The sequence below is a fragment of the Halictus rubicundus genome, chromosome 16 (assembly GCF_050948215.1).
Source record: "Halictus rubicundus isolate RS-2024b chromosome 16, iyHalRubi1_principal, whole genome shotgun sequence".
NCBI classification, from domain to species: Eukaryota; Metazoa; Arthropoda; class Insecta; order Hymenoptera; family Halictidae; genus Halictus; species Halictus rubicundus.
This window is the reverse complement of record NC_135164.1, coordinates 8,288,572-8,304,581: the sequence shown is the minus strand read 5'-3', so window position 1 is coordinate 8,304,581 and position 16,010 is coordinate 8,288,572. Positions and strand designations below refer to the sequence as shown.

At 40.3% G+C, this 16,010-nt stretch overlaps 2 protein-coding genes across 2 annotated transcripts in view; both read right to left on the bottom strand.

Annotated features, from left to right (window-relative positions):
* The window catches only part of LOC143362220 (photoreceptor-specific nuclear receptor), a 32,635-nt gene extending 26,175 nt beyond the window's left edge, over nucleotides 1-6,460 (bottom strand). The window contains exons 1-2 of the mRNA XM_076802200.1: nucleotides 6,353-6,460; nucleotides 6,052-6,211 (exon numbers count right to left, since the gene is read on the bottom strand). Of these exons, the coding sequence (XP_076658315.1) occupies nucleotides 6,052-6,172 (121 nt within the window). The 5' untranslated portion in view covers nucleotides 6,173-6,211; nucleotides 6,353-6,460. The remainder of the gene's footprint in view (nucleotides 1-6,051; nucleotides 6,212-6,352) is intronic.
* Nucleotides 6,461-11,319: 4,859 nt separating this feature from the next.
* LOC143362013 (adenylate kinase isoenzyme 1) lies at nucleotides 11,320-12,574 on the bottom strand. Its single transcript, XM_076801783.1, has 2 exons — nucleotides 12,454-12,574; nucleotides 11,320-11,858 (listed from the first exon to the last, which is right to left on the bottom strand). Exons 1-2 carry the CDS (start codon nucleotides 12,572-12,574, stop codon nucleotides 11,320-11,322), a joined length of 660 nt encoding a protein of 219 aa, XP_076657898.1.
* Nucleotides 12,575-16,010: the final 3,436 nt, after the last annotated feature.

The following is a 16,010-nucleotide window of genomic DNA, read 5'->3' as shown; positions in this document are numbered from 1 at the left end:
CCATTTTGAAAAGAAAGTGCTTAAAAACAAATAATTGCTAATAAACTCTCATTCACTTCGGTGTTTACTGAATCGGTCAGCGTACTCCTCACTTCCAATGTGCAATGTGTCTCGATATTAGAGAACACTTACAAAATAATATACTAATAATAACAACGCTTAAGATGGCTGACTATTGACCTCGAGTTGCTGATTGTTGGAACCCGACGATACTTGGTGAATTCGTAATAATATTTGGCTCTCTTAGTAAACCTAGCTTGAGCTTCTGCATGAATAGTTGAGTCTCACATATGTAGCCGAAGTAAAACGAAAATTATGCTTGCCCATTTTTATCGTGAATGCATAAAATCTGCAGTCTAGTAATACAAGGCATTATTTGGTACATTGCAGCGAAAGTTATACTGTTTAAATAGTTGAAGACTAAAATGATATTTTCACAAATTGTGAACTTTTCGCAACCTACAGATTGTTGCGAAACAGTTTAAATGTTAAACTGTAAATATGGATTCCAACGAAACCGAGTTCCAGTGAATGGAGGATAAATTTGTACGAGTGATACATATTTTTTGGAGGCACAGCTCGAGTTACTAGCATCTCCGTTCCTAAGGGAGCAGCGATTTCTTTTTCGCATCCCTTGAGGCTTACCGAGTGAATCGCGAGGGCAAACAGTATTTACATTGAGAAATGAGTTCGTAAAAACCACAGAAGGTAAAAGTGAGCCGACATAAATATTTATACCCCCAAACGGGAACGAAAGGACGAGAGAGGTTAGAAAATCCCATCGTGGGGAGTACCGAATGATTCTGGTTTCATTAGTTTCCTTAATTGGAGGATTTACTTTCGATATTTCGCGTGAGTATTGACTGTCGGAAATCTTCGTCGAATAGTAGAAGAATCTCATTGAAATCCTGCCAATTCTGATTCACATCGCTCATAATTTTGGGAAGCATAAATTCAAGTTTTTGCGTGACGAAACTTAAAACTTAAAACGAAATTCTTTCGAAGGTTTGAAATTACAAAAAGAATTATATATATATATATATAATTTAATTGTTTAATGTTGCTTCAACATCAAAGGTCATTAGCAACACGGTACATTTTCTTACAATATATTATACATATTTGTATCCTTGATATACTTGGCAAGACCGGCGATATACTCCTTCAGTTCATTATGTGAATTTACGCGCTGATTAAAAAAATATATTTTCACATTTTACGTCATTTGTTGTTGAAATAAATGGATACATTCGAATGATAGAAACTTTGAAAATGTAGTCTAACAATGTGCAGGGTGTCCCGAAGTTAAGGCAATGAAACTTTGCCAGTACATTTTATCAATAGAACTATTTATAGCTGCGAAGACCCTCTATAAAAAATGTTACGACAAAAATATTACACGACCGACAGTAACAGAGTTGACGTATGACAAAGTATTAATAGAACACGCTTTCCTCGTACATTCCTCGTACATGTGGGACATATAAACGTTAGGCTTGCAGGGACTTATATCAAGAATTCACTGTATCGTACAAATGAAAGGATGAGATGAAATTAAAGAGCAATGAAGTGAACAGGGGCAACGTGATCGGGATCGTTATCTCGAGCCAGAAAAGGGTTCGATTGTGCAATATTAACAGGGATAGGTAGTAATCGGACAAGGTGCAATTAATTGGAAAATAAATTTCATCGGCAAGTTCCTTCCGTTAACGATATTAATTGGAAGATGGAGGTGCAAAGAGATCGGAAACCGGCGAACATCTGCGTGATCAACGAAATGTGATTTCGCTTCTCCCACTCGGGTTTATTAGTCACGCTGCCAACCCCGACGAGCCGCGAGATCTCCCTGGAATCGTATTTGTCGACTGCCTCGTACCCGATCGAAAACTCGTTCCGGTCTCGTTAATGCCACGGGGTCAGATAGGATCCGCTCGAATTACCATACGAATCGACAACAGGTCGAACGCAGAGTTAGGGTCCTGCTTGTAACCCACTGCAAAATAATTTAACTGTGTCCTAGTCCACGGACTTATTTCGAACCGATCCGGCCCCAAACACCCTCTCAAAAGAAATTGCCGGTTTGCGGATTTCATGCAATTATGACGCATATAAGCCTGACGAAACTGTACAATCTGTATAATAATGTCGTTTAGAACTGGATCACTAATCTTCGCGCAAAATGCAAACATATCGAAATGAACACCTTTCCTGAGAAATCTGAACAAGTTGATCACAATTTTAATACTTTTACTGTTCCGAATTCACAACATAATAAATCAGTCAAGTAACACAGAAAAGATTTTGTTTCTTATAAAACGGGTACACTTCCAATATTTAGTATTTATTGTATACTAAAATCTTCGATAAACAAAATTAATATCTGCTTAGTTGTTCACCCTTTTGTCGTAAATATATGGTACATAATATATTTACAGTGTCGAAAATATTAGATTATATGCAAAGCGTAGAACTATTCGTTAAAAATATCTTTTTGTAGAAAAACAAATTGTAAATGAATACTTCATCTGAAGCTATATTTTCGAAAACAATAGTTTTGCGAAAGATTGTATCGATTTGGTCTTCTATAGCGACAAGCGGACTGCAGATTTGATTTATAACAAAAATGAGTATATCAAATGCAAAATAGTTGCAGCTCGATAAAATGAATGGAAAACGAAATGAATGACCACGTAGCTACCGTACCTTGTACAACGAATACAAACAATTTTTGTTTTGCATAAAAGCTCACAGTCAACTGATACAATACTGTGATATTGACGACTGCATACAAAACTGTGACTCAAGTAATGAAATTTTCGTGCGTCTAATCTTGCTCAATTTAAAATTTAGATGTCCCGATCGTATCGAATCAAGAGATGAGTATCTCCAATCATAATAAACGATCGAGTCTGCGAGGCACGTTGAAAACTGACTGATCCACGTATCATCCGGACACGCTGGAAAGACTTCAATCGCATCGTTTCGTCGTTACGGACCTAGGGGGATGAACTAGAGGCGATCTTATTAATGCAACTCACGTAACGTCCTAAGCTTGTCGGTCTTTCGATCTCGTTAACACCCTAATCCCAGTGAACGGGTACAGAGAGACACAAATTGCGACATGTGAAATCTATTCACCAAGATGGCGTCGACGTACTGCCGCGACTAAAAATTGCATTTCCATCGAGGATATCAAAACACGAATGGAACATTACGCTTACATGCTACGTCTCGTTAATTACGGTTCTTATGCTTACAACTCAGTTTTTATGCATTTATTGCAAAAATGTGTGGATCAAATGACGAACAGTAAAAACATTTAGAAAATGTAAAAAGATTATTTTATCATTTTCAGATCATTAAAATGATTAAAGAAAGGTAACATGTACTCATCTGTATCTTACAAATAATTCATAGTTTTGTCTGTGTTTTAGTAAATGAACTCTAGAAAATAAGAACTACTAATTTTATTCCTACTAAAATTATTCAACAAGGAAAGAAAATTGAAATTTGCTCCGGTTTCTTGTAACATAAAAAGTTTTTATTTCGCATAAAGATCCGCAGTAGATTAATAACGCTGGTCGCTTCTACGAATGGAATAGAAGTTTCGCGTGAAACGCATAAAATCCAACGTCAGCTCGCGGGGAATTGTCATAGACGCAGCTTCGCGAATTTGTTACTAAAATTCGACAGAGTAATTTGGAAAAAGCGCGGGGTCCGCTCGATATGGTCGGCCATAAATCCACCGAAGTTTATGGTCGCGGCGACGCGCCGGGCCACGTACGCGACAACGTTACGCCATTAGAGTAATCAAATCTCGGCGGAAGCTCGCGAAATGCCGCGACTGCCAGGGGTTAAACGAGAAGAGAAAAATTGCACGGCCGTATGGTGGCCGGCCGACGGGATTCGCGTGCAAGCGTGAGCCATACATGCGCGTACGTACACGCATAGGTGTAGCGCGTGCGTGTGTATAAATAACGGGCGCGAAAGCAGGGGCGTCAAATTTCATTAGCATATCAATGCTGGCGGATGGCGAGGCGCCACCTGCGCCCCCGTATTATGGGATCATCGAGGAACTATAGTGGGGTTGCACGGAATGACGTACCGGCATAGGGGGATGCAGGCCGGAAAGCGCGAAAAAAAGGGATTTCGTAACTACCGGGCGACCACTTTGGTCACCCTACTCCTCCCGCACTCTCCGCCCACCGTCGACTAATTGTTACCGCATTAGGGAGATACGGTGACTCCGATCCTGTCTGGGATTGCGTCTCATATCGACCTGGTTTTTGGACATCTGTTCCCGCTAGTTTTCGATCGCTAAAGTGTTCCATTATTGCGAGCGTTTCGAATCACAGTGTATTTTGATTACAGTAACGTCTCGGTGTATGAACCGTCTGATGTAAAAGTGGTGCAAGTCAATATTTCTCTGGTTTAACCCCTTGCGCTACGATTTATTTTACGGTTTCGGTGATCAGAACTTTTTTGTACTTCATTTCCTAAGAAAGGAGAGAATTTATGTACACGAGGAAACCCAAAATAGAATTTTATTTCGGTTTAAAATTATTGTATAGGGCAAGGGGTTAACACCATATCTTAACGGATTAATCGCCATTAAATAAAATTATTTTATTACAATTTTACCGTGGCTTGTAGAAGACATAACATTCATCAATATTATCGTGTTTCATGGAACTCTTACTGAATTCCTTCTTATAATGATCAACTGTGTTTTAATTTGCATCATTCTTGCTTTGAACGGCTCATATGTGAAATTTTCAGGACTAAAATGTATTTCAGCAAGTTACTATTGTAATCAACATACTCTCTACGAATTGCAAATTTTTTTTATTGAATTGTAGTAATTGTAGGAATTTACAAGACTGCCACATCCAGTTTTTAGTTTTTTTTTCTACCATCGACGAATTTACCATATTTTCTTTCACATTGACTCGAACATTATTACTGTACCTATTAATCTCATAATCCCTTTGCACTGCAATTTATTCGCAGGCATACAATTTAATTTCTTACTTCTGTAACGCAGTACTAATACAATTAGGTTTGCGTTAGAAGAATTGTCCATTTTAAATGACAACTTCGAAATTCTATAGCTCGGATCTTTAACTTTACCGATCGAAATAAGCATCATTTACCAAAGTTAAATTCATTGATTTTGTCAGTTTCTGCAAGTGCAAATTCGGTGAATTCATTCATTTGATCTTCATTTCATTCCCACGAAAGACATGCACTGCTGATTTCTTTAACTTATAGTGATTGCTCTAGCAGTGTAATTTCGTTGGCTGTGTAGCGCCCACCTTTTCTACTTTACGGCCTGGAACTACAACTGGCGTAGAAATGCGACGGAAGTGGATTCTTAACCCCTAAACAATCTTTTGCCATATTTTCTTTAGATCTTAATCTCTTTACATCATCGATATAATACATTACACTCTTTTAAATGACTGAAATGAAACTATTTTAACATTTTTAGCAGTAAAAATCATACACTCATATTCTTCGAAAGTTGACTGTCACACTTATTACATTCTTTATCTCACTTCATGACGATAAAAGTGTTCATGCAAATTTATAGACTAACATATGAAAAGATGAGCCGCATAAATACTGATTGTTTTAGGGAAACATAAAATATGTTAAAACTTCAGTGAAGTTTCAATTACATATTTTCCAGAGTTACATCAAGAACAAATCAATAAAACTTAGAGTCGGATCATTATGAAAACGGTATTGCAAGTACCAGTATCCGTAAGAAATGGTCAAAGATTAACAAAGTACAATTACGTCTCAATTTAAAAAACAAATAATGAAATATCAGAAATGTAATTTTCACGTTTAGAAGAAAATTTCTGTTCGCATGATAATTCGAATATATTCTGTACTCCTGCGCTTCTGACACTTTGTTAACCCCTATTCGCCCCTTACTGTACACAATCGAAATGAATCGTCATCATCGCGTCGCGTCCTCACAGTTTCCACGAGCTTCAGTTCAATTCGAAAAGCAAAGATAACCAATTATGAACTCGAGCTTACCATGACGGATGCTCATTGGGCTTTTAGGGCTTCTCGGATGTTCTGACGGCGCATCATTCTGTGCTTGCTGGTGTTGATGTTGGTGCTCCTCGGAAGTGGTGATCGACGTTGCTCCGTTCATGGCGTATCGATACGCATTCCCTGTTATGGGATCAATGTACTGTAACATGGTTTACCCGCAACTGTTACTGCTCATCAATAAACAATTACCATTCGAGCTAACCGATGCGAATATCTTCGCCTCTATACAACTTATACCCAAAAACGAAATAGAATGCTCTCCGTTCACTGTGATACGTACCGTGCTCACAAGAACTCGGACTCTCAGGGCAAAAACTACGCGTCCATTGACGGTTGTGTGACTCTACTCTAAACGATTCGCATGGATAAATCACTGTGAAGATCTCACCTGGTTGCAAAGCCCCGGAAAGCTCACTTGTCTATCACTCGCGCACACGGGATCACTGAGCAGCTCGACGATCCTAACACTTGTCTCTCCGTATTTCGCTGGTTTGTTCTTTAATTTTCACGGTGGTCCACGTCGTGGTGACCGAAACGTCCACGGGATCGAGCGTCGGCTAGCTTCACGGAGACTGTCACACGGGACCCGGAGCCCCGAAGAGCTGCGATCGCGTCAGGGAGGCCAACAACGATGGATGACGTCTCGGAGTCTCGGTATCTCGGCGAGAGATCGACATTAGCTCCGACGCGATCGTCCCGTGTCGCCGGAGGTCGGCGTCGTTGGCGGTTGCAGTGGTGTCTCGACGCCGGGCGTCCCGCGAGCAACCGGCCACCGATTGGTCCGTTGGCACTTTTGAAGGCGGGATCAGGAGGCAACGCCGGAAAAACAACAAAAACGACGAGCGGGAGGATTTAACCTATAGCCGGCACGTTTGATGCGGCGCTTCGCCGACGACGCGCGTCGCGGCGCCTGCGCGCACCCCTCCGCGCCGGCTGACGCCTGGTCGACGACGCTTCAACCCCCCACCCTCTCGCGGCGTCGTCACGAGACGACGCCTACCTTCGCCCACTGAACGTCGTGCAATTGTTGATCGTTGGTTACGCGCTGGTGAAACTCGCTCCCCTTCTCTTTTCCTCTTGCCCACCCCGATCCTCGATGCGTTTCTTTCCCCGTTTCAACCCCCCTACCACGAGAGCTCGAGCTGGAAATGCTCGGGGCTGCTGGAATCAGATGCACCCGCGGCGCAACGGGGCCACGTTCTGCCCAAGAAATGCTCTCCGTGCGCCACAACGGCTTTAGTTTATTGCTGGCCTTGGATTAATCAATCCGGGACGTAAGGTTCCGTCGATTCGAATTCCCTGAAAAAGATGTAGATGTGTTACAGGCAGGATTCCAATTTTATATTTGTGTACTGCTTGCCGGGTCTTTATAGAAGACGAGAGAATAGAAAATATGTTGATATAAGTAGTCGAAGTGTTTTTTTGTAGTAGGTTCGTTGTAAGAGCGAGAATGTTTTCGATCACGATACAGACGTAAGGTACAGGGGTCGTCTTATGGACGCCGTCAAAGAGTCAGGATTTGAAAAGACTAGTTAACGGAGCAATTAATCGTTCGATCGAACTTTCGATTCCTGAAGTGTTCCCCTGGACAAATCGAGCGAAATCCAGTGGCAGCGGAGGTTTAGCGGTGAAGTTGCAGTGGCCTAGGTAATAGCTGCGGGGGTGGCAGGCGTGGTGGTAGTGGTAAATTCAGCCGGAGGGATTGCCAGGTCCGCCATACTGGATTCCTGTCGCCGAACGACCCTGTGGTTTTCCGGTAATCGTTGCCAGGGATGCAGACAGGCATCCTAACCCCCACCAGCCGGCGAGGTGCTCGAGGCCACGCCCCGAACCTCCATGGCGGACCAATGACGCCGAGACGTCGCGACGCTGCCGTCCACCAATAGGATTACCCTCTGATACGGTCTTTCGCTTGTCAATGACTGCTGCACGACCACCCTCGCTAGCTCTCGCTGGGGTGCTTTTCAATTTCGGGCCCGCACCCTCATAAACGCAGCCAACCACCCGTCCACCCACCCCAACACACTTCGATAGCTCGCCACCAACACATACGAATCCGACGAGTGTACGATCGACGGTGTCGGCTGCCAGGGGCGGATGCGCAAGGGGCGATCGAACAGAGATGTTTCTGATGTCAAAAACGAAGGGTTTGTCGAAAACTTGACGTATCAAAATTGCTCCGGCTAGACTGCGAATTTTATGATATACATAAAATATATACATACATATTTTATGATATATTTTTGACCCATCAACCCCTTGGCAAATAAATTAACCCTTTGCACTCGAAGCCATTTTAACTCTAAAACGAAACATTTCTTCCGACCTAGAATATTTCCCTTCTATATATACTTTTTCATGCTATACATACGAAAATGGTGCAATTTACTCGTACAGTACTGAAATGTTTAGTAATTTATTAAATACAAACAAATCTAATAATGTAACAAATATCTTGAATAATGATACAGGAATTTTTAGTGGCGCCTTACAGTCGCCATTTGAGTGCTAAGGCTTAAATGCAACTAAGGACACCATTTCTCGTCGAACTAATCATTCGCGTAAGCTTAACAATGAACATTTGTATAAATTCAACGCAGATGTATTCTCGGGGTGATAATAGACATGCTGCTGGTAATATTTGCCGTTAATATTAAACAATGTTTTACTTCGATGTATGCAACGTCGTAAGAAATGACGCGTCCGAGATGTTTCTATGTGTTTTACTACAGTTTGTTGCAATTGAGGTGGTAACTTCGTATTTTGCATAAATATTTGCAGTCTACTTATGTTTCATGAAACGAACGTCCTAACCTATCACTGTTCACCGTATCGTGTTGAAATAGCATGATACAGCATTGGGCACACTTTTCAATACTTTCAATGAAAAAACCTATGGTTGAGGTTATCGAAAGAATTTTTGCAATGCTTGGAGGTGATCGCACCCATTGTCAAATCAATATCAAATTTTCACGTTGCACACCTTTGAAAAGAAACGAACACATTAATTATTATGTTAGTATCTCTTTTATGTACAAGTTTAGAACAACAGGTTTTTTATCATTGGAACTATTCGGTTACATCTATTTGCAAGAAATGATAGAAATCTATTGGAGGATTTAAGAACTAAAAATTGTAGTACTCGGAAAGTATTTTAAAAACAATTTCCGAAACGACCACATGATTACATCTATTTGCAAGAAATGGTAAGAACGTATATCTATTGAAGGATTCCTGAACTAAAAATTGTAGTACTCGGAAAGTATTTTAAAAACAATTTCCGAAACGACTACATGATTACATCTATTTGCAAGAAATGGTAAGAACGTATATCTATTGGAGGATTCGAGAACTAAAAATTGTAGTACTCGGAAAGTATTTTAAAAACAATTTCCGAAACGACTACATGATTACATCTATTTGCAAGAAATGGTAAGAACGTATATCTATTGAAGGATTCCTGAACTAAAAATTGTAGTACTCGCAAAGTATTTTAAAAACAATTTCCGAAACGACCACATGATTACATCTATTTGCAAGAAATGGTAAGAACGTATATCTATTGGAGGATTCCTGAACTAAAAATTGTAGTACTCGCAAAGTATTTTAAAAACAATTTCCGAAACGACCACATGATTACATCTATTTGCAAGAAATGGTAAGAACGTATATCTATTGGAGGATTCGAGAACTAAAAATTGTAGTACTCGGAAAGCACTCTAAAAGCAATTTTCAAACTGATTATAAAAGAATAGAGTTCAGGGCAAAAGATTGACGGTTCGAAATCGGGGGGTAATATTTTTCGAAAAATCCTGGCACCGGGTTTTATCGAGCGACCGTCCATCCATGCCAGGACCACCGGTGAACATGGTCTATCAGTCATCCACCTAGACGCGGAGGAGGACTCACGTGCAGATGAATACTATGGAAGGTTTGCATGCATGTTTATGAATATGTCAGGATCGTATAGAAGCGCCGGCGAACGATGTACGCGTATGGGGTAGGGAGTGACGTTTCTATGTAGATACGAAAGCGACGATCTTACGTGTGTGTATGCAGATGTGTTCATAAATGGATGCAACCATCCATCTACTGATTAAAACGAGCGGAAACACATAGAGGAGATGAATAAATACTGACGTACGTCGCGGTATAAATGAAGGCACGTAGACGTCGAATGAATAACCGCCCATCAAAAACACTAATCTTGTGTACGCGGGAAAAATGTGTGGACGACAGTCAGTTTACCTGCTATACCGAGCTGTTTGTTTAGCAATCATACACTTCTACGGGCTATACTAATAGAAATCGTGCTCCCCTCCACGCGAGAAAATCCGTAAAATACTGTTACAAAAATATTACAACCATTTCAGTAAGTTGTTTCATCAAACATTTTTGTTTCTAGTGAAACTGTTGGGTACAGTCTCCAAAGTTAGAGAGGAAAATGGAGGTTTCAATCTTCGAATCTACGGTAGATTCATTCGCGAAAAATATTTTTCAACGTTTTTGGAGACGCTTCAATAGGAAATATTTTCAAGAGAAAAGCAGTTTTCCACCTCTGTCGCGTCATGCACAATTATCTTAGGCAAAAATAAATGTTTGGTAAATGCGGAAGCTTCGACAATTTTTCGAGAACAAAAATTTCAGTGTCGAAAACATTTTTTTACTGTACACTCGTTGAATACAGTCACGAATTTATCAGTGCAACGCACTCGTTGGAAATACTAAATTAATATTCATTACAGCCTCGAGTCTTTTTCCACCAGAATATTACTTTAATTACACTATATCATACAGGAATGTTGAGTGCACAATTCAAGGAGCGTGGCATACATGTACTGTGCTCATCGACGAAGCTCAAAGATGAATCTAGTACAATACGTACATAACAAATGCTTTTGTTCCCTTAAATTAAAATCCGTCCATTTAATCGTAGGCATCCTACAAATAACTAATTAGCCATAATTAAAATCTACAACAGTAGAAGCAATAAATGTTACAATATTTTCTAAGAAACTAAGAGTATTTCGGTCTACTTAATACAGCGTCTACTCGATAACTGTCCCAAAACACGGCCAGGGACAATTATCGGCTAGAAGATAGTATACTTTGATCCATTGTCGAATGTAAAAAAGGACAGCGGAGCTCGAGTATATCCCGCGGTAGTGGGGATAGTTCTGGGACAATTACAGGCGAGATATTCGGGACATTTATCGAGTAGAGACTGTAAATAAAAGTGTTAACACTCTAAACACCCCTGCCTGTTCTCAGAAAGTAGTTATCGATAGCTTTGCACGCGTCCTCGAAGACGGTGATCGCGTCGGATTCACCGTCGATGGTTATCAAACGGTCCTTATAGTATTTCATAACCGGACGGGTCCTTTTATGGAATCGCGTGATCTGCTTCTTAACGTTGTCATAACTTGTGACCGCTCTTTCAGTGGTAGTGACCAGCCTGCCCATTATTCGATCGCTCAGAACGGAATTCCTCACGTTCAGATACAAAACGATATCTGGAGGCTTCACGGTTCTGTCGAATGTTATGCACTGCTCCTTCTTCCTCGGGAAACCGCTTATCACCACGCCCTTCTTCTTGCGCAGGTTTTCCATCATTTTAGTGGCAAGCAATTCGATCAGTATATCGGTCGGCACCAGTTGGCCCTGCGACATCATTCGCGCTAATGTGAAAGCTCTCTCTGACCGCGACGATATCTCTTCTCGGATCAGGTCCGTGGACACGAGATGGAGGAAATCATACTTTGCCGCCAATCGCACCAGCAGCGTTCCTGTAACGATCATCAATCAGTCGTGACAATAAGATACAACATGCTGGTAAATCTTGGAAATCATGGTTAACCCCTGGCGCTACGATTTATTTTACAGATCTTCGTTCAGATTTAATTTGGACTGGTGTAGGTACTCCCAAATTTATTTTCCTCTAGGTTAGATAATTGAAATATTAATTATTAGCGGACTGCGAATCTTCATAAGAAATCAAAATTGTTTGCATTAATGTTAGGACACAGGACCCAAGTAGAAGTTTATCTCTCTCTGTTGTAACTTCCATCAAGTTGTGAAAGATCGATTCTTTTAATCTTTCTACTGTTTCAAATTACGTCCACCTATTTTAATTATAATTATAAGGAATTCTCCTAATTATTAAGAATTCTGAAGTATACATGTATCGGTGCAATCCTAAATTCGAAAGTAATAATGTTACAAGTAGAGTGCGCATTTTTTCTATTTATATGGAAAGCGAATAGACGAAATACATGCATGGGCGAAAGACAATTTTTATTTTGGATGAGAGTCCGCTGTTTTGTTACTAGGTTAAGCACCGGTATCGAAGAATGCGAAGTACATATTAAGAAATTTAATCACTTTTTCCGGCGCCCGGTGCTCCAAGGAGAAACACGATTGGAAAATGAGTGTTTCTTAAACGTTCAGTGTCGACATTAATGGTCGTTGGAATAGGATCGGATCCGCGTATACAATTGCCCATCGGACCGATTGTTATCGGCTATCCTCTTAATCTTGGAACCCTTCTAGTCGTCTGCCACCGGTAACGGAACACATTTAACGATGCTCTTGGTCCGTGTCGCGCAATAACGAAGTTTTTGATTTATCATACATGTCTTGAAACCACATCTTGTTCATCGTGAAGTGCGTTCCCTATTCGAAAAAAATGTAACATGTGAAAATATCGATTTTTAACTTTCTTATGAAAACCTATCTTGGATATGTTATATCTTGGATATGACAAATTAAAAATAAAATTTTTATGTTTCTTCTAATAAACAAATACAAATGAATCGTTTAAGATTTACGTAGTGCTTTAAATCGTGCACACTTTTTGATTGTACTATTTAACGACAGATAAACTGTAAAGTATGTTTCTTTGAACAAGGAATTTATAATTTAATTTTTGGTAATGTTGAAAACGTACTCCTGCCTCACCGATGTTAGGTACTGTATGTATATACCGTTCAAGCTGTTACAATTATTTTACAAAAATGTATATACACCAATTCGCAATTTATTCTTTTATATCGTTCATATCTGTAAGTTATTTCTGTAATGATCATGCACAGGAATTGATTAGTTGTAACAGGTTAAATAGATACAGTTTTTATTAAGCTTTACTCATAGTAGGTTCCTACATTACTAGTTGTAGTTACAAAATCAAAAATACGAATAGAGATACGTATCTCTTCGGTGACTGAACATCTTATCACTGATTCAGATCTTATCAATACGGACACAGACGAGGTATAGGAGCAGATCAATCACCAGTTAGGGTTTTGTGTTTCACGATCGGAAATACCGACATCGTTAACAACAACTCGAATTCTTACGCCCTCTACGCTGACGAACGATAAATGTTGGAACTAGATCCACGAGAACCTTGGATCATACATTTAGTACCATCCTGTACCTTTAATTTGAGCCCCCAAACGTTTGAAAATTCTTATGAAAGCATATTCTAAAATGACCTCGAAGAATCTTTTAAAAAACGAGACAATCTCGTTACAATCTCGTCCGAGCTTATGGTTGAGTTTTAGTGAATATTAGCACAGACGAGGTATAAGAGTAGGCCATTCACCATATGGGGTTTCGTGTCTCACGATCTGAAATACCGACATCGTTAACAACAACCAAATTTTTTACGTCCTCTTTGCTGACGAACGATAAATGTTGCAACTAGATATTCTACATACATATATGGCACGCTTTGGAAAAAAAATACTTTTGTGGGATATTGAAATCGACATAATCTTCTTTATTGAAGTATTCGAATAGATGGAACTTATTGTTAAATATTTTCCAAAGGGTTACTAAATTCATTTTGAAAGTTTAAAATAATGTCAGACAAAACAACATTGAAATTTGTAAGTATCATCTAGCTTCTACATTTAGGAATCCGTATTATGTTAACCATGGTCTCTAGGATTAGAATTACAAATTAGAAAAATCCTTATCCGATTGACTATGTAGGACACTGTAAATGATACCATTTTGACACTCGATACTTCTAACAGGTGTGAACAAAAGGATTAGAAATCGAGGTTTTACATTCGTGATAACGAAGTTTGATAACGGGCTGAAAGTGTCACCAAAGTTTCATGGTAACATTAATGCCTTATCATTTCTATAAACACTCTATTATTAAAAGTAGGTAAATGTCCACATAATGATCCACACAATTTTGCTTGTAAGTGAAAAAATCTTGCCTCATCCGGCATGAATGTGTTAACACATAACAGAATCAAAACAGTAAATTAAAAAATTGAAGAATAATATATCCCGATTCTTTTTATTTCCTTTTCTTCCTTGGACTGTGTTTTCCCAAGCGATGAACTTCTTTTAAGTGACGCCGCTCGGTGCCATTTTAATATTCCAATTCACGTTGGAAAGTTTCCGAAATGGTGGAAGAAGCGTGACAAGTATACTCCTCTATAGTCTACGAGCACCGTAAATTCAGATTATCCGTATATTCCGCAGACGACGAGTGTGACTATAAAATATCAAGCAGCGTCTACGGAATAATCGCGCGGCTCGTTCAAAGTAAAACGATCGAACGCCCAAGGCTGCATTCAAGGTGTCGCTGGTTGTGTACTACGGTTACATAAAAGTAACATACTTCGGCAATCACGATGGCAAATAAAATAGACGCGCGGTGGTTAACCCACGAATTTCATGCTTCATGCTCGAGTGAAATAATCGCCGGGCAATAACCGTGGCGCACTCGAAGAACACAATACGAATGTTGAAAAGTAATTTGAACGGTGACGTTGATGAGAACGGCCGCGCGGTCACGCGATAATTAATAGTTAGATGTGTGCGGTCATGATTCGGTCGTAGAACCGCAAGCGGGTCGTACGCTTCACGATGAATTTCAAAACGGTCGCCATTGCGGAACACCATCGGTGGAGTTATTGGGACGTAAAGTGGGACAGGTTGCATAAATGGTGTTCCGCAAATGGTTTGAAATTAAAAAAATCTGTTTTGTCGAATTTTCACAAAAATACGTGGACGCGAGGCGGCCATTTATCAGATATTGTGTTCCACACATAACCTCCATTTGTACTTAAAAAGAAATACGTTTTATTAACAAATGTCGGGTCATTTCGGGACACCCTTTATGAAACGATTCTCGGCGGCTAAACGCTCGACGAATTTATTACACCCCTTTCTCTAATTGTTACCACATCTCTTACCCAACAGGCAACAATACATAAATCCGCGGCAGCGTGGAAACTATCCTTCCTGCGTCAGGAAGATATACTAACTGCGATCCAAAGACATTTACGCGTGGCCACGAACATCTATAAATTATCGGCAACCCGAGTGTTTTCTGGTTACAATACCACTCTGATCATACCGTGATGTATCGCCGCGTGCGTGTCTACCCTTACAATTTTGCAAGTAAAAAGTACGCCCGCGTGTCGTTCGATAAATAACGGTAAACACAATAAACGGTTGTAGTGTCGGCGAGTGTGACTCTTTCCGAGATAAAGCGAGCAACGACTGCGGATTCTTGCAAAATCCAACGTCGAGGGGACAATCGACGGTGCGGCGTGCTCGCAGTCACGATACTTAAGAGGAAATCGTACGTTCGACCGACTGGGAAATTGTCACCAGTGCTGGGAACCGGGCGAACGCGAATTGATTCTCCTTCGTATGCGACGGATTAATGTCTATTAACGTCGTGACGGTTACCCGTGTCTCGGCGCCATAAACTCCCGGCTTGATAAGATCGAATCGCGCAATAAATTAGGACAGTTACGGAAAATGGACACGGTCGATCGATGATGCTAGCGTGTGGGGGGGATAAAACGGCGGACCGTGTGTCGTTAATGCGCAAGCTATTGACGACGTAGCGGTGAATTAGATACGGATTCAAGAATTAGTTGAACTCAGATTAGAAGGCGGCACGC